The sequence below is a fragment of the Manis pentadactyla genome, chromosome 5 (assembly GCF_030020395.1).
Source record: "Manis pentadactyla isolate mManPen7 chromosome 5, mManPen7.hap1, whole genome shotgun sequence".
In the NCBI taxonomy this organism is placed as follows: domain Eukaryota; kingdom Metazoa; phylum Chordata; class Mammalia; order Pholidota; family Manidae; genus Manis; species Manis pentadactyla.
The window spans coordinates 72,034,693-72,053,004 of NC_080023.1; the positions used below are offsets into that span (position 1 = coordinate 72,034,693).

The following is an 18,312-nucleotide window of genomic DNA, read 5'->3' on the forward strand; positions in this document are numbered from 1 at the left end:
TTCTGTTTCTTCTTGGTCAGCCTTGGAAGGTTGTATTTTTCTAGAAAGTTGTCCATTTCTTCTAGGTTATCCATTTGTTAGCAAATAATTTTTCATATTATTCTCTAATAATTCTTTGTATATCTGTGGTGTCCATAATGATTTTTGCTATCTCATTTCTGATTCTGTTTATGCATGTAGACTCTCTTTTTTTCTTGATAACTCTGGCTAAGGGTTTATCTATTTTGTTTATTTTCTCAAAGAACCAGCCCCTGCTTTCATTGATTCTTTTTATTGTTTTATTCTTCTCGATTTTATTTATTTCTCCTCTAATCTTTATTATGTCCCTCCTTCTACTGACTTTGGGCCTCATTTGTTCTTTTTCTAGTTTCATTAATTGTGAGTTTAGTCTCTTTATATGGAATTGTTCTTCTTTCCTGAAGTAGGCCTGTATTGCAATATACTTTCCTTGTAGCATGGCCTTGGCTGCGTCCCACAATTTTTGCAGTGTTGAATTATTGTTGTCATTTGTCTCCACATACTGAGTGATCTCTGTTTTTATTTGGTCATTGATCCATTGGTTATTTAGGAGCATGTTGTGAAGCCTCCATGTGTTTGTGGGATTTTTTCATTTTCTTTGTGTAATTTATTTCTAGTTTCATACCTTTGTGGTCTTAGAAACTGATTGGTACAATTTCAATCTTTTTGAGTTTACTGAGGCCCTTTTTGTGGCCTAGTATATGATCTATTCTTGAAAGTGTTCCATTTGCACTAGAAAAGAATGTGTATTCTGCTGCTTTTGGATATAGAGTTCTGTAGATGTCTGTTAGGTCCATCTGTTGTAATGTGTTTTTCAGTGCCTCTGTGTTCTTACTTATTTTCTGTCTGGATGATCTGTCATTCTGAGTGAGTAGAGTATTGAAGTCTCCTAGAATGAATGCATTGCATTCTATTTCCCCTTTTAATTCAGTTAGTATTTGTTTCACATATGTAGGTGCTCCTGTGTTGGGAGCATAGATATTTATAATGGTTATATCTTCTTGTTGGATTAACCCCTTTATCATTATGTAATGTCCTTCTTTCTTTATCTCTTGTGACTTTCTTTGTTTTGAAGTCTATTTTGTCTGATACAAGTACTGCAACTCCTGCTTTTTTCTCTCTATTAGTTGCATGAAATATCTTTTTCCATCCCTTCACTTATAGTCTGTGTATGTCTTTGGGTTTAAAGTGAGTCTCTTGTAGGCAGCAGATAGATGGGTCTTATTTTTTTAACCATTCAGTGACTCTGTGTCTTTTGATTGGTGCATGCACTCCATTTACATTTAGGGTGATTATCAATAGGTATGTACTTATTGCCATCATGGACTTTAGATTCGTGGTTACCAAAGGTTCATTGTTAACTTCTGTACTATCTAAGAGTCCAACTTAACTCCCTTAATATGCTATTACAAACAAAATCTAAAGGTTCTTTTCTTTTTCTCCTCCTTTTTTTTCCTCCTTCATTCTTTATATATTAGGCATCAAATTCTGTACTTTTTGTCTATCCCTTGATTGACTTTGAGGATAGTTAATTGAATTTTGCATTTGCTTTGTAATTAGCTGTTCTACTTTCTTTACTGAGGTTCTATTACCTCTTGTGACAGCTATTCAACCTTAGGAACACTTCCATCTATAGCAGTCCCTCCAAAATAGACTGTAGAGATGGTTTGTGGGAGGTAAATTCTCTCAGCTTTTGCTTATCTGGAAATTGTTTAATCCCTCCTTCAAATTTAAATGATAATCTTAATGGATAAAGTAGTCTTGGTTCCAGGCCCTTCTGCTTCATTGCATTAAATACATCATGCCACTCCCTTATGGCCTGTAAGTTTTCTGCTGAGAAGTCTGATGTTAGCCTGATGGGCTTTCCTTTGTATGTGATCTTATTTCTCTCTCTGGCTACTTTTAATAGTCTGTCCTTATCCTTCATCTTTGCCATTTTAATTACTATATGTTTTGGTGTTGTCTTCCTTGGGTCCCTTGTGTTGTGAGATCTGTGGATCTCCATGGCCTGAGAGACTATCTCCTTCCCCACATTGGGGAAGTTTTCAGCAAATACCTCCTCAAAGACACTTTCCCTTTCTCTCTCTCTTCTTCTTCTGGTATCCCTATAATGCGAATATTGTTCCGTTTGGATTGGTCACACAGGTCTCTCAATATTCTTTCATTCTTAGAGATCCTTTTTTCTCTCTGTGCCTCAGCTTCTATTCCTCTTCTCTAGTTTCTATTTCATTTATCATCACCTCCACCATAACCAATCTGGTTTTAATACCCTCCATTGTGCTCTTCAGTGATTGGATTTCCAACCAGAATTCATTCCTGAGTTCTTGAATATCTTTCCATACCTCCATTAACATGTTAATGATTTTTATTTTGAACTCCCTTTCAGGAAGAGTCATGAGGTCCATATTATTTAAATCTTTCTCAGGAGTTGTATTAGTAATTTTACTCTGGACCAGGTTCCTTTGGAGTTTCATATTTGTGTATGGTGCCCTCTAGTGTCCAGAAGCTCTACTCTCTGGAGCTGCTCAGCCCCTGAAGCAATGTTGGGGGTTACAGGGGAGTGGTATGGGTGCCTGGGGGTAGGAAAGAGCTGTTTCCTGCTTCCCGGCTGCTGTGCCTGTCTCCACTGCCTGAACCAGTGGGCCGAGCACACAGGTATAAGCTTTTGTCCCAGAGCAGCTGGATACAGATCCCTGCTTTCCACAAGTGGCTGGAATCTCAATCTCTCCAGGAATTCTGCCTGTCTTAGCTTTCCAATCCCCTAATCATGAGTATCATGAAAGCACCATGAAATGTAGGTTTGTGCTCCCAGAGCATATCTCTATTGTTAGGTATTCAGCAGTCCCAGGCCTCCACTCCCTCCCGGCTCCATTTCTCTTCCTCCCACCAGTGAACTGGGGTGGGGGAAGGGCTTGGGTTCCGCCGGGCCACAGCTTTGGTATGTTACCTTGTTCCATGAGGTCTGCTCTTTTCTCCAGGTGTATGCAGTCTGGCGCAGTTCTCTTTCCTGTTGCCCTCTCAGGGTTAGTTGTATTAATTATATGCAGTTTTGGGAGGAAGCCTCTGTCTCACCTCTCACACCGCCATCTTTTCTATAGCATCTTACTACACTGATTGACAGTGATTGTAATGGGGTATGTGATGGGGACTTGATAATGGGAATCTGGCAACCACAATGTTAGTCATGTAATTGTATATTAATGATACCAAAATAAAAATAAATTAATTAATTTTAATAAAAAAGAAAGCCTGCTCCTTGTTTGGGCAGAGAGTCTGCTTCAGCCCTCAAGCTTGCTCACCGCAAACATAACCTGGAGAATTGGTCCACATAAAAAAATGATCAAGACCATGCATTTCCACGGTACTCAGTAAGAATATAAAAGGATGCTTAGGCCCTCTGGCGAATTGCATCTCCCAACACCATATATCTTAGGCAACCTCCCTTTTCTCTCAGCAATAGCAACAATCATATTGCATACTAATCCTCTGTTTCCAAGATGTTGTCTTTTTTACTGTTTTTCACATTGGGTGGTACTATTCTTCTCATATATCTTGTATATCTTGTCCAGATTTTCACTTTAATTTTTTAAAAAACACATCTCAATAGCTTTAGATATTTAAATTAGTGATCTATGACTTGTAAGTTATCTTTGAACTATCACCTGAGTGTCAGTGAACTAAGTTATTAGATCATGAATATTACCAGTGTTTTAAATGAGAAGGGAACTATGGTGATGTGTTGAACTGAAACCAAAGAAAGATTATGTAAAGAAGTGATTCTTAATCTCTTTTGAGTCAAGAATATCTCCTTCCAGAAAATACATATATATGAAGACAGATAAAATTTTGTCTATAGCTTCAGTAGATGCCTAGAGTCCCTGAAGCCCATCCAAAATAAAATTACTATGGCTAGTAAAGTTACAGATGGCTCAAAGGATACTTAAATGTTTAAATAATTCGCAATATCCTTTTCTTTTTTTTGCAATGCAGAGATGGGCATCCAGTCGTCCCTAGTTCCAAGAGTTCTGCTGCTTCAACTCCAAAGTCAAACAAAGCCAATGGTAAATATAAATATACATTCATTTTATGATACAAGTACTTATGAAGAGGTAGCAAACTTTTTATTAAACAGGTTTTATTGCTCTTCCAGAGTGTTTTATAGAGTCTAAGTGGGAAAAAAATTGCATTTAAATAAAGGCATTTCTAAAATTTAATGTGTAATAGCAAACAGTACAACAGCATGGACCATGGGATTTAGAGCCAGGTAGACCTGAGATTATAAATCCTGTGTGACCTTATCGAGAAGTTATTTGATCCATAGCAGCCTTTATTTTTACCAGTAAAATAAGGATATTATATCTACCTCATAAGGTTATAATGAGGCACAAATACAATAATATATGTGAAATGCTTATCACAATGATTGTCTTATAATAATCTATTCACTAAAAAATACTTTATTCTGTCCATCACTGAATTTCTTCTCTGTCTGAGGCTTTATTTGGGGCCTTATGAACATGTCCATGAGTAAACAAAGTATTTATTTTACATTCAACCATAATTATAGAAGTTAGAGTATTAGTAGCTGTGGCAGCAGTTAACATTAATTTAATTCTTATTCTGGACCAAACATTCTTCCAAGTGCTTTAATCTTCATAACAACAACCCTGTGAGATGAGTGTTACAATTATGCTCCTTTTATAGACAGAAACACTGAGGCACAGAGTTTGATAACTCGCCCAAGCCCACAAAGTTAGGTGGATAAGCCAGAATTTAAACCCAGGATGTCTCACTCCATGATCTCATTTACATAAGCAGTCTCAGTAAACATGGCATGTAATGCTAGTATTAATAGAATAAGAAGAATGGTGGGAACAGGGAAATGTTAAAATCAGTGTATTTAAAATTCAGTACTTGATATGTAGCTAAACTTTCAGATTATTGGGCAGTGTCTAAATACTAAATATTAGTATTTAAATACCAAAGTATCTAAAAGAAATCTCACTGTTGTAGTTATAGTTTATCTTCTAAAAGCTAAAGAACATCTGGTACTCTCGTCCTCTGTGTTGTCTGAATGCCTTCAGGATCCTTCTTGCTGCTGTCTAACAGTTCCCATTCACATTGGAAGCAGACTATCTCACAGAACAATCTGGAAAGCACTTTTCTAGTGACTTTTGGGAGACTCCTGTTCATAAGTTTCAAAGTTAAAGAGAGAAACTCTGCCCTGTCCCTCTCGTACTAACTGCCTAGTGATCTGTTTTTATGTTATTCTCTGACTTGAATCCCATAAAACTAATTTATGAGTTCTGAAAATCATATATTACCAGTAATAGGAACTCTCTTACACTTATGAAAATGGAAAGTGGTTCAACCATTTTGTAAAAACGTTTTGACAATTTCATAAAAATTAAATATATGCCTACCAGGTGATCCATCCCACTCCTGTTTGTTTATTCAAGAGAAAAGAAAGCATATATCCATATATAAAAACTTGTAGAGGAATGTTTTCTTTTGTTTTTTGGTTTTTTTTAGGTAATTATTTTTTCTTGAAGGGTAGTTGACACACAGTATTACATTACATTAGTTTCAGGTGTACAACATAGTGATTCAACATTTATATACATGACAATTCTAGGTACCAGGTATCACCATACCAAGCTGTTACAATATCTTGACTATATTCCTTATGCTATACATTACATCCCGGTTACTTATTTATTTTACCATTGGAAGTGTGTACTTTTTTTTGTTTGTTTTTTTTGTTTTTGTTTTTGTTTGTTTTTTGTTTTTTTTTCTGAGGGCATCTCTCATATTTATTGATCAAATGGTTGTTAACAACAATAAAATTCTGTATGTAGAGGAATGTTTTTATAAAATTTCTTTGTAATAGCCAAAATCAGAAACTACTCAAATATCCAAGAACTGTTGAATGAATAAACCAATTATAATACATCCAAACAATGGAATACTTCTCAGCAATAAAAATGAATGGTCTTTTAATACATACAACAGCATAATTATAAGAACCTCAGAATAAGTCTGGTGAATGAAAGAAGCCCGATAAAAAAGAGTTCATACTGTATTATTCCGTTTATTCAAAATTATAGAAAATGCAAATGAATCTATAGTGATAGAGTCTATAGTGATAGTTTAGTTATTGCCTGGAGACAAGAATGGAGAAGGGAAGTTAGGGAATAGAAGGGAGAGATTACAAATAATAAACTATAGTGTTTTATTCTATTCCAACATGATTTTTTGAACCAGTGGCTTATTATTGGTATACTTTTTCACTATTTTTCCTAAAAGTTTAGTAATGTATGTACTTCTCCTGGAAGTAATATTAAAAGGGATTCTTGGGCTTTTTGTAATATCATCCATATAATTATAGAAGTTTATGACTAAAAATTCCATCTCAACCTTCATCTTTCTCTATGGAGTTATTTTTAGGTCATTCTCAAATAGAAGTCCTTGAATACACTTACCTGTGTATTTCTTTCTTTTTTCTTGTCTATTCTTTTCCTTTGTTTCTTTCTCCTTAACTTTCCAAACTGTACTTTATCTTTCAAAGTCTCTTCAAAATATAATTTAATGGATCACTTTACTTTTAATTATGGCTTTTTTTTAACTGTAAAAGAAACATAATCTCATTTTAATATATGTATTGAATTTTTGTACTGATGGCTAAGACTTAAAACTAACATTTGGTTTAAACACATATCAAAAGTCCTTTCCAGTTGTATCTATAACTTATTTAACTCTGTTAAATTGGTAGCCTTTATGAAATTAGATAAAAGGCTTGCTATATTTCCTTAAATAGAATAGTGATTACAGTTCATTATCTATGATGTTCTCTCCCATTTTGTTGGGATAATTTATATCCAGTATCTCACACCCTAAACTGAGATTTTATGCAAATGATTTTCTTTTAAGAAATTGACTTTTTCCTTGGGATAAACTCTCCTCTGATACTTAATTCCATCTGGCTTATTTTAATTTGCTTTGGTGATATGACCTCTTTTAGTGTACTAATAAAAATAAAAGCATGCACAGAAATGTCGATTTCTTTCATTATTTTAATGCCCCTGTTGTGATTCTAACTGGCTTTTCCCTTTTTGTATTGTCCATTTCAGATCATCATACTGTGGAAGCTTGTAGCAAGCTGGTCCTCACTCCTAATAATTCATTCTCCAAGGTAAATAAAAGGCCACCTTCTTCATAAGGCCACCTTCTTCATGTCATACTTCCTCATCTAAGTAACCAGCTTGTTTGTGTCTTGAACCAAATTGATTTCAGGTTTCAAAATGTGCCTTTTTTAGATATGTAATTAATAGTAGGAATATATTTTAGTGACTTGGTAGGCCTTGCAAAGTAAAGCACACAACATAAAGCCCCCACACAAATGACTCTGCATCATTTGGCACATATTCAGCTCTTAAATTAGCTAATTACTTAAGTAGATAGTTTTAGTGTTGGGATTTTTTTCTACTAGTGTGCATAGTTCCTTTGGTTGTTTCTTAGATGCCAAGAAGAGAAGAATATAACTTAAAGTAGAATTGGTCCTTTGGGTTAATGACCAGCATAGACTCTCAAATGATAAATCTGTTACTACAGAGGAAAAACTGCTGGCAAAAGAAGTAGACTTACTTGCTTACTGAAAGATATAGAAGATATTTTACCACATAATAAAATGACAGAGCATAAATCATTTAATATGAGTGCAGAGAAATTGAGGTGTGATTTAACAAAAGTATTTTAATACATAACTAAATTCCATTTCAGGCTCTCTATGGCGATGTGTATGCCCATTCATTTGGCTAGCATTTCTTTTTTATCTTTTTTTTCTTTTTATTAAGGTATCATTGATATATAATCTTATGCTCAGGTTTCACATGGGCAACATTGTGGTTACTACATCCCCCCTATTATTATCAAGTCCCCACCACATACCCATTACAGTCTCTGTCCATCAGCATAGTAAGATGCTATAGAGTCACTACTTGTCTCCTCAGTGCTATACTTCCTTCCCCATGCACCCCCCATATTATGTGTACTAATCATATACCCCCTAACCCCCTTATCCCTCCCTTCCCACCCACCCTCCCCAAACCCTTTCCCTTTGATAACCACTAGTCCATTCTTGGGTTCTGTAAGTCCGCTGCTGTTTTGTTCCTTCAGTTTTTGCTTTGTTGTTATACTCCACAAAGGAGTGAAATCATTTGATATTTGTCTTTCTCTGCTTATATCACTGAGCATAATACCCTCTAGTACCATCCATGTTGTTGCAAATGGTAGGACTTATTTTCTTCTTATGGCTGAATAATATTCCATTGTGTATATGTAACACGTCTTCTTTATCCATTCATCTACTGATGGACACTTAGGTTGCTTCCATTTCTTGGCGATTGTAAATAGTGCAGCAATAACCATAAGGGTGCATATGTCTTTTCAAAACCGGAATCTTGTTTTCTTAGGGTAAATTCCTAGGAGTGGAATTTCCAGGTAAAATGGTATTTCTATTTTGAGTTTTTTGAGGAACCTTCATACTGCTTTCCACAATGGTTGAAATTATTTACATTCCCACCAGCAGTATAGGAGGGTTCCCCATTCTCTGCATCCTTGCCAGCATTTGTTGTTCCTTGTCTTTTGGATGTTGGCCATCCTAACTGGTGTGAGGTGATATCTCACTGTGGTTTTAATTTGCATTTCCTTGATGAATAGCGATGTGGAGCATCTTTTCATGTGCCTGTTGGCCATATGAATTTCTTCTTTGGAAAAGTATCTGTTCAGATCCTCTGCATATTTTTTTTATTAAGGTATCATGGATATACACTCTCGTGAAGGTTTCACAAGAAAAAAAATGTGGTTATTACATTCACCCTTATTATTGAGTCCCCCCGCCCATATCCCATTGCAGTCACTGTCCATCAGTGTAGTAAGATGCCACAGAGTCCCTATTTGTCTTCTGAGCTATACTGTCATCCCTGTGAACCCACACACACCATGTGCACTAATCATGATAGCCCACAATGCCCTTCTCCCTCCCTCCCCACCTGCCCTTCCCCACCCCTCCGCTTTGGTAACCACTAGCCCCTTTGTGGACATGGTGAGTCTGCTGCTATTTTGTTCCTTCCATTTTGTTTCATTGTTATACTCCACAAATGAGGGAAATCATTTGGTACTTGTCTTTCTCTGCCTAATTTCACTGAGCATAATACCCTCTAGCTCCATCCATATTGTTGTAAATAGTAGGATATGTTTCTTTCTTATGGCTGAATAGTATTCCATTGTGTATATGTACCACCTCTTTTTTATCCATTCATCTGATGGACACTTAGGTTGCTTCCATATCTTGGCTACTGTAAATAATGCTGCAGTAAACATAGTGGTGCATATGCCTTTTTGAATCTGAGAAGTTGTTTTCTTTGGGTAAATTCCTAGGAGTGGAATTCCCAGGTCAAATGGTATTTCTGTTTTTTAGTCTTTTGAGGACCCTCCATATTTCTTTCACAATGGTTGAGCTAATATACATTTCCACCAGTAGTGTAGGAGGGTTCCCCCTTCTCATTCACACCAGCATTTGTTGTTCCTAGTCTTTTCTATGTTGCCATCCTAACTGGTGTGAGGTGATATCTTGTTGTGGTTTTCATTTGCATTTCCCTGATAATTAGGAATGAGAGAGCATCTTTTCGTGTGCCTGTTTGCTATCTGAATTTCTTCTTTGGAGAAAGTACTGTTCAGCTTCTCTGCCCATTTTTTAATAGGGTTTTTTGCTTTTTAGATGTTGAGGCATGTGAGTTGTTCATATATTTTGGATGTGAACCCCTTGTCGGATATGTCATTTACAAATATGTTCTCCCATGCTGTAGGATGCCTTTTTGTTCTGCTGATGGTATCCTTTGCTGTACAGAAGCTTTTCAGCTTGATATAGTCCCACTTGTTCATTTTTGCTTTTGTTTCCCTTTTTCGAGAAGAAGCGTTCAGGAAAAAGTTGCTCATGTTTATATTCAAGAGATTTTTGCCTATGTTTTCTTCTAAGAGTTTTATGGTTTCATGACTTACATTGAGGTCTTTGATCTGTTTTGACTTTCTTTTTGTGTATGGGGTTAGACCATAATCCAGTTTCATTCTCTTGCATGTAGCTGTCCAGTTTTGCCAACACCAGTTGTTGAAGAGGCTGTCATTTCCCCATTGTATGTCCATGGCTCCTTTATCATATATTAATTGACCATATATGGGTGGATTTATATCTGGGCTCTCTAGTCCCTTCCATTGGTCTATGGGTCTGTACTTGTGCCAGTACCAAATTGTCTTGATTATTGTGACTTTGTAGTAGAGTGTGAAGTTGGAGAGCATAATCTCCTCCACTTTATTCTTCCTTCTCAGGATTGCTTTGGCTATTTGAGGTCTCTTCTGGTTCCATATGAATTTTAGAACTATTACTCTAGTTTGTTTAAGATTGCTTTCAATATTTTAATAGGGATTGCATTGAATCTGTAGATTGCTTTAAATAGGATGGTCATTTTGACAATATTAATTCTTCCAACCCAGAAGCATGGTGTCCTCTTTAATTTCTCTCAAGAATGTCTTGTAGTTTTCAGAGTATAGGTCTTTCACTTCCTTGATTAGGTTTATTCCTAGGTATTTTATTCTTTTTGATGCAACTGTGAATGGAATTGTTTCCCTGATTTCTCTTTCTGCTAGTTCATCATTAGTGTATAGGAATGTAACAGTTTTCTGTGTATTAATTTTGTATCTGCAACTTTGCTGAATTCTGATATTAGTTCTAGTAGTTTTGGAGTGGATTCTTTAGGGTTTGTTATGTACAATATCATGTCATCTGCAAACAGTGACAGTTTGACTTCTTCCTTACCAATCTGGGTGCCTTTTATTTCTTTGTGCTGTTTGATTTCCATGGCTAGGACCTGCAGAACTATGTTGAATAAAAGTAAAGAGAGTGGGCATCCTTGTCTTGTTCCCAATCTTAAAGGAAAAGCTTTCAGCTTCTCACCATTAAATATGATGTTGGCTGTGGGTTTGTTGTATATGGCCTTTATAATGTTGAGCTACTTGCCCTCTATACTCATTTTGTTGAGAGTTTTTGTCATGACTGGGTGTTGAATTTGTCAAATGCTTTTTCAGGGTCTGTGGAGATGATCATGTAGTTTTTGTCCTTTGTGTTGGTGTAGTGGATGATGACAGATTTTCAAATATTGTACCATCCTTGCATCCCTGGAATAAATCCTACTTGATCATGATGTATGATCTTTTTGATGTATTTTTTAATTTGGTTAGCTAATATTTTGTTGAGTATTTTTGCATCTGTGTTCATCAGAGATATTGGTCTGTAATTTTCTTTTTTTGTGGTGTCTTTGCCTGGTTTTGGTATTAGAGTGATGCTGGCCTTGTAGAATGAGTTTAGAAATGTTCCCTCCTCTTCTGCTTTTTGGAAATCTTTAAGGAGAATAGGTATTCAGTCTTCTCTAAGTGTTTGATAAAATTCAGCTATAAAGCTATCTGGTCCGGGATTTTGTTCTCGGGTAGTTTTTTGATAATTAATTCAATTTCGTTGGTGGTTATTGGCCTGTTTAGATTTTCTTTTTCTTCCTTGGTCACTGCTGGAAGGTTGTATTTTTCTAGAAAGTTTTCCATTTCTTCTAGGTTATCCAGTTTGTTAGCATATAATTTTTCATAGTATTCTCTAAAAATTTTCTGTATTTTGGTAGTGTCTGTAGTGATTTTTCCTTTCTCATTTCTGATTCTGTTTATGTGTGTAGACTCTTTTTTCTTGATAAGTCAGGTTAGGGGTTTATATGTTTTGTTTATTTTCTCAAAGAATCTGGCTAACATTTCTTTTTATGATTTTCTTTTGTCATGTAATGTACATTCTAAAATGATCACAGCTGAGTCTTCATTTTGTAGAACTGTTTTACCATTCACACATCCCATACAATTTATTCTGAACTTCACTATTTGAACATCTTTCTATGAAAAATCCAGAGCTAAGGCATTGCTTTCTTAGTAACCTAAAAATCTTAATCATTTCAACAAGATTTCTATATATGAACTGGAGTTAATATAAGACAAGAAAATGTATTTAGTGACTAGAGGCCCAAAATTCTATGCCTTTCATCTCACTGTGTTATCTCAAACTTGTGACATAGTTGACCAAGTCCTGAAAAGATATTGTATCAGAAGAATTCTAAGGCAGAAATGACTGGGACATGAAAGTAAAATTTTATTGATTTTAATTTTTGTGGATTGAGATACTACAACACTCACTATTCTCTGTGTATTCATAAGGTCTTCAATTTCCCACATCTGAAAGAACTGAATCTTCATGTATATCTATCATTATTCATGATGTAGTATTTATTTTCTTTTTAAATATCAGCATGTTGTTGAAAGGGAGAAGGGTACAGCTTCAGTTTAAAGTAACAAAGCCCTAGAAAGTAGGATTTTCATAGTTGCAGACATTTTTTTGTTAGTGTTAAAATCTTCAAGGAAGTCTCTCAAACAATATTCTGTCCTCAGTACTAGTGTATGAATTATAAATTTCTCATGAAGATTAGAGTCTCACATTCTCATGAAACTTTTTGGCATTAAGTAACCACTATTTATGAAAAAAAATTCTATTACATGTACAATTCCTACTTTTTATCTTGATAAAAAGAGTAAAACCTTCAGAACAAACCACCTTGTATTTGTATAAAATTATTTTTAATTTATTCTAAACATTGAAATTTGCATTTTTCTCCAATCATTTTTTAATAAGCTATGCACCATGAAGTGCTTCACAATTTACCACTGAATTAGAAAGTTAGAGTCTATTCAAAATTACTCCATAATAATAAACCCATTTTTGTTTTCCTTAAATTGAGATAAGATTTATGCTAGATTTGAAAATCTGTATATAACAGTTGATCATGTTACTAAACTGGAGTATATGTCCATGTAACAGCCTCACAAATACTCAAAAGATGGGTTTTTTTTCCCTTTCCCTCAACTTTTAGTTTAGTAGTCCTGTAAAATATTCCTAAAAAGTTCTGTGGAAGACAAATCCCTTGAAAAAAGAGATTTCTACAGTCAGATAAGTTTAGGAACACACCACATAATAGATTTCTCTTTTGGCAACTCAAAATTTATATTAATAGTCATTCTGAGAATTCTTAGAATAAAAATATTTATTTAATATTGTTGAATCTAATGTTTCCAGACATATTTGATGAAGAAAAGTCTCATCCCCTTTGCACATTTTGTTACACTAGTATCTTCAGAAACATTGATTTAAGGTGTGGAAATACAAAATAATTTTGCACTAAGATAGAAGGGGAGGAGGATGTGAAAGGGCAACATGCAGTCCTTCTTTAATTCTGGAAGTTAGTAGACTAGTAAACTAACGATTTGCTTTGGTTTTATATTTTAGGTTAATGGGGAAGAAGTAATTGAAGTTTTGTACCCTGAAGGAAAATGCTCTACTTATCAGATGAAGGGATCAGCAAATTTGATTCTATCCAAAGGTAGTTTTCCAAATCAGTCATCCAGTTACTCTAAATACCCTAATAATTCAGGTAAAAAAGAAATATTAGGTATCCTCTCTTATTTGCCTTAAATGTTTCTATGCCTTTAAAAGAAAAGTTGTCATTCAAATAAATAAAAGAACAATGTAAAATTAATTACTGTTAGCTGCATCACTGTACAAATATCCATATTCATTTTCATCTCTAAGATTAGAACTATTTATAAATAATTGAAAAGATAGTTGTTTTGTATGATAGTTTCTCTTATATTCTCTGAAGCAGCAATGCACAAGCTACCTAATAATTTAGAACATCTTTCTTAGGGATGTTTCACTGCTCTATTGTATATCCTTGAACTTTATAACATAACTTCAGTTGAGTTGCTTTCATGAATTAATAATTTGGGATTAATTTAGGAAAATAAGCATTAAATCATTAATACCTCATGAAAAGGTATATCACAGACAAAGATTTTGAATTATTTTTTGTAAGTTGCATTTGTATGGACTTCTGTCGTAATAGCCAGAGTAGTTCTAGAACTAAAATTACTATGTCCCCTTTAATGTAAAGTACTTTTCCAGTCATAGCTGCTTTTAGTGGATGCTTAAAATTTAAGAGACCTGGTATATTCAATTTGACACATTGTCTCTTTCTCATATCGATATTTTAAAAGTAAAATCCCATGTAAATTACTGTTTTTCAAGAATCTGATGTACAAGAAGATGATATTTATGATGATCCTCAAGAAGCTGAAGTTATCCAGTCTCTACTGGATGTTGTTGATGAGGAAGCCCAGAATCTTTTAAACCAAAATAATGCAGCAGGAGATACCTGTATTTCAGGTAGATGAACCAGAATGAGTAAGTTGGTATACAGAGGAGTACAGGAAGGCCTCTAGGGAGCATTTTAATTTTGGCCTATTTATTTCTCTCTCAGGTACAGTGAAAACCAATGGGAAGTTATCTGAAGAGGGAGGAGAAGATACAGACTGTGATGATTCACCTTTACCTGAAGATTGTCCAGAGGTTAGGATAATACTGAAGGATGGTCTATCATGTTAGAATCATCTCTCTCCTTAAAATTTGCATTCTCTGCCAAGCGTTACCTCTCACTACCTTCCAGTTTCCTTTTAAACGTGAGTTGCAGATAATATGCTAGTGGCTGGTTAGTAACCTCAGTAAGAATTAAAACTGATGTGATTTACTCATTTTGAAAGAATTTACCATTAAATCTCTTAATCTCTTGATAAAGGTTTCCACTGACACCTTGAGAAAGGTATCCAAAAAAAAATGATGTTCTTTTTTGTATCTTCAAAATTTTATACCAAATAAAATTTGGGAATTGTAATATCCCATTAAACTTAATACCTAACCTAGGTAGAAAACTTGATTTTTATTCTTGAATGTTCCCTCCTGCTCCTCATGAGTTCTTAATTACTGTGAAAACATCTAATTCGTCCAGTAATTCCATGACTTTTGCTGTAATTGCTCTAAGATTTCAGTTGAGATTTGTTTTAAAAGATGGACAGCTGACCGGTTCATAATACATTAAAATAGTTGGATCTTACCTAGTAAGAATAAACTGTATGGGAATTAGTATTCAATATATATTATATACATTTGTGGAAAATTTTTTATTTAAATCCAGAAGTTGGAATCTTGTGAGATTATCTGAGATTACAGCCTGTTTTACTGAAAAATTACATTTAGGGAGAAAACAGAGGTCAATTTCATTTGTTATGGTTAACAGTCATCCTGTCCCAGTGAAAGAATCATTCCTGAAGTTTCCTAAATCAAAGAAAAAGAAACAATTACTTTCAAAAAGTAATGATAAACTTCAAATTCTTATTTAAGACTTTAAAACTTCAGATCTTCTGGGACTTTGAGCTTATGCTTATAAGAAAAAGCATGAAATAGTGGAGAAATTATTTTTAAGACTGCTATAGAATCACTACTTGTCTTCTCAGTGTTATGCTGCCTTCCCTGTGCTCCTCCCACTATATTATGTGTGCTAATCATAATCCCCCATTTTCCCCTTATCCCTCCCTTCACACCCATCCTCCCCAGTCCCTTTCCCTTTGGTAACTGTTAGTCCACTCTTGGGTTCTGTGAGTCTGCTGCTATTTGTTCCTTCAGTTTTTACTTTGTTCTTATACTCCACAGATGAGTGAAATCATCTGATACTTGTCTTTCTCCTCCTGGCTTATTTCACTGAGCATAATACCATCCATGGGTTGCAAATGGTAGGATTTGTTTTCTTTTTATGGCTGAATAATATTCCATTGTGTATATGTACCACCTCTTCTTTATCCATTCATCTACTGATGGACACTTAGGTTGATTCCATATCTTGGCTATTGTAAATAGTGCTGTGATAAACGTAGGGGTACATACATCTTTTTCAAACTGGGCTCCTGCATTCTTAGGGTAAATTCCTAGGAGTGGAATTCCTGGGTCAAATTGTATTTCTATTTTGAGTTTTTTTGAGGAACCTCCATACTGCTTTCCACAATGGCTGAACTAATTTACATTCCCACAAGCAGTGTAGGAGGGTTCCCCTTTCTCCACATCCTCGCCAACATTTGTTGTTATTTGTCTTTTGGATGGTGGCCATCCTAACTGTTGTGAGCTGATAGCTCATTGTGTTTTTATTTGCATTTCTCTGATGATTAGCTATGTGGAGCATCTTTTCATATGCAAGTTAGCCATCTGAAGTTCTTCTTTGGAGAAGCATCTGTTCAGATCCTCTGCCCATTTTTTAATTGCGTTATTTGCTTTTTGTTTGTTGAGGTGCGTGAGCTCTTTATATATTTTGGATGTCAACCCTTTATCGGATCTGTCATTTATGAATATATTCTCCCATACTGTAGTATGTCTTTTTGTTCTACTGATGGTGTCCTTTGATATACCCAAGCTTTTTAGTTTGATATAGTCCCACTTGTTCATTTTTGCTTTTGTTTCCCTTGCCCAGGGAGATATGCTCATGAAGAAGTTGCTCATGTTTATGTCCAAGAGATTTTTGCCTATGTTTTTTCCTAAGAGTTTTATGGTTACATGACTTGCAATCAGGTCTCTGATCCATTTTTAATTTACTTTTGTGTATGGGGTTGGACAATGATCCAGGTTCATTCTCTTACATGTAGCTGTCCAGTTTTGCCAACACCAGGTGTTGAAGAGGCTGTCATTTCCCCATTATATATCAATGACTCCTTTATCATATATTAATTGACCATATATGCTTCAGTTAATATCTGGACTCTATTCTGTTCCACTGGTCTATGAGTCAGTTCTTGTGCCAGTGTTCTTGATTACTGTGGCTTTGTAGTAGAGCTTGAAGTTAGGGAGCGAGATACCCCCCACTTTATTCTTCCTTCTCAGGATTCCTTTGTCTATTTGGGGTCTTTTGTGGTTCCATATTAATTTTAGAACAATTTGTTGCAGTTCATTGAACAATGCTATCGGTATTTTGATAGGGACTGCATTGAATCTGTAGATTACTTTAGGCAGGATGGCCATTTTGACAATATTAATGCTTCCTATCCATGAGCATGGAATGTGTTTCCATTTATTTGTATCTTCTTTAATTTCTCTTAAGAGTGTCTTGTAGTTTTCAGGGTATAGGTCTTTCACTTCATTGGTGAGGTTTATTTCTAGGTATTTTATTCTTTTTGATGCAGTTGTGAGTGGAATTGTTTTCCTGATTTCTCTTTCTGCTAGTTCATCATTTGTGTATAGGAATGTGACAGATTTCTGTGTATTAATTTTGTATCCTGCAACTTTGCTGAAATCAGGTATTAGTTCTAGTAGTTTTGGAGTGGACTCTTTAGGGCTTTTTATGTACAGTATCATGTCATCTGCAAAAGTGACAGTTTGACTTCTTCCTTATTAATCTGGATTCCTTGTATTTCTTTGTTTTCTCTGATTATCATGGCTAGGACCTCCAGTACTATGTTGAATGAAAGTGAGGAGAGTGGGCATCCTTGTCTTGTTCCCGATCTTAGAGGAAAAGCTTTCAGCTTCTCGCTGTTCAGTATGATGTTGGCTGTGGGTTTGTCATATATGGCCTTTATTATGTTGAGGTACTTGCCCTCTATACCCATTTTGTTGAGAGGTTTTATCATGAATGGATGTTGAATTTTATCGAATGCTTTTTCAGCATCTATGGAGATGATCATGTGGTTTTTGTCCTTTTTGTTGATATGGTGGATGATGTTGATGGATTTTCGAATGTTGTACCATCCTTGCATCCTTTCGATGAATTCCACTTGATGATGGTGTATGATCCTCTTGATGTATTTTTGAATTCGTTTTGGTAATATTTTGTTGAGTATTTTTGCATCTATGTTTATCATTGATATTGATCTGTAATTTTCTTTTTTTTTTTTTTTTTGTGATGTCTTTGCCCAGTTTTGGTATTAGAGTGTTGCTGGCTTCATAGAATGAGTTTGGAAGTATTCTCCTCTTCTATTTTTTGGAAAACCTTAAGAAGAATGGGTACTATGTCTTCTCTAAATATCTGATAAAATTCAGCAGTGAATCCATCTGGTCCAGGGATTTTGTTCTTGGGTAGTTTTTTGATTACTGATTCAATTTTGTTGCTGGTAATTGGTCTGTTTAGATTTTCTGTTTCTTCCTGGGTCAGCCTTGGAAGCTTGTATTTTTCTAGAAAGTTGTCCATTTCTTATAGGTTATCCAGTTTGTTAACATACAGATTTTCTAGTGTTCTCTAATAATTCTTTGTATTTCTGTAGTGTTCATTGTGATTTTTCCTGTCTCGT

The 18,312-nt window shown here is 35.0% G+C and overlaps 1 protein-coding gene across 11 annotated transcripts in view; it reads left to right on the forward strand.

Moving 5' to 3' along the window:
* PTPN13 (protein tyrosine phosphatase non-receptor type 13) overlaps positions 1 to 18,312 on the forward strand; it is a 235,222-nt gene that overhangs the window by 186,352 nt on the left and 30,558 nt on the right. For all 11 annotated transcript variants that reach the window (XM_036895853.2, XM_036895852.2, XM_036895854.2 and 8 more), the window contains 5 exons: positions 4,009 to 4,079; positions 7,149 to 7,210; positions 13,442 to 13,535; positions 14,240 to 14,377; positions 14,472 to 14,560. In XM_036895853.2, the coding sequence (XP_036751748.2) occupies positions 4,009 to 4,079; positions 7,149 to 7,210; positions 13,442 to 13,535; positions 14,240 to 14,377; positions 14,472 to 14,560 (454 nt within the window). The remainder of the gene's footprint in view (positions 1 to 4,008; positions 4,080 to 7,148; positions 7,211 to 13,441; positions 13,536 to 14,239; positions 14,378 to 14,471; positions 14,561 to 18,312) is intronic.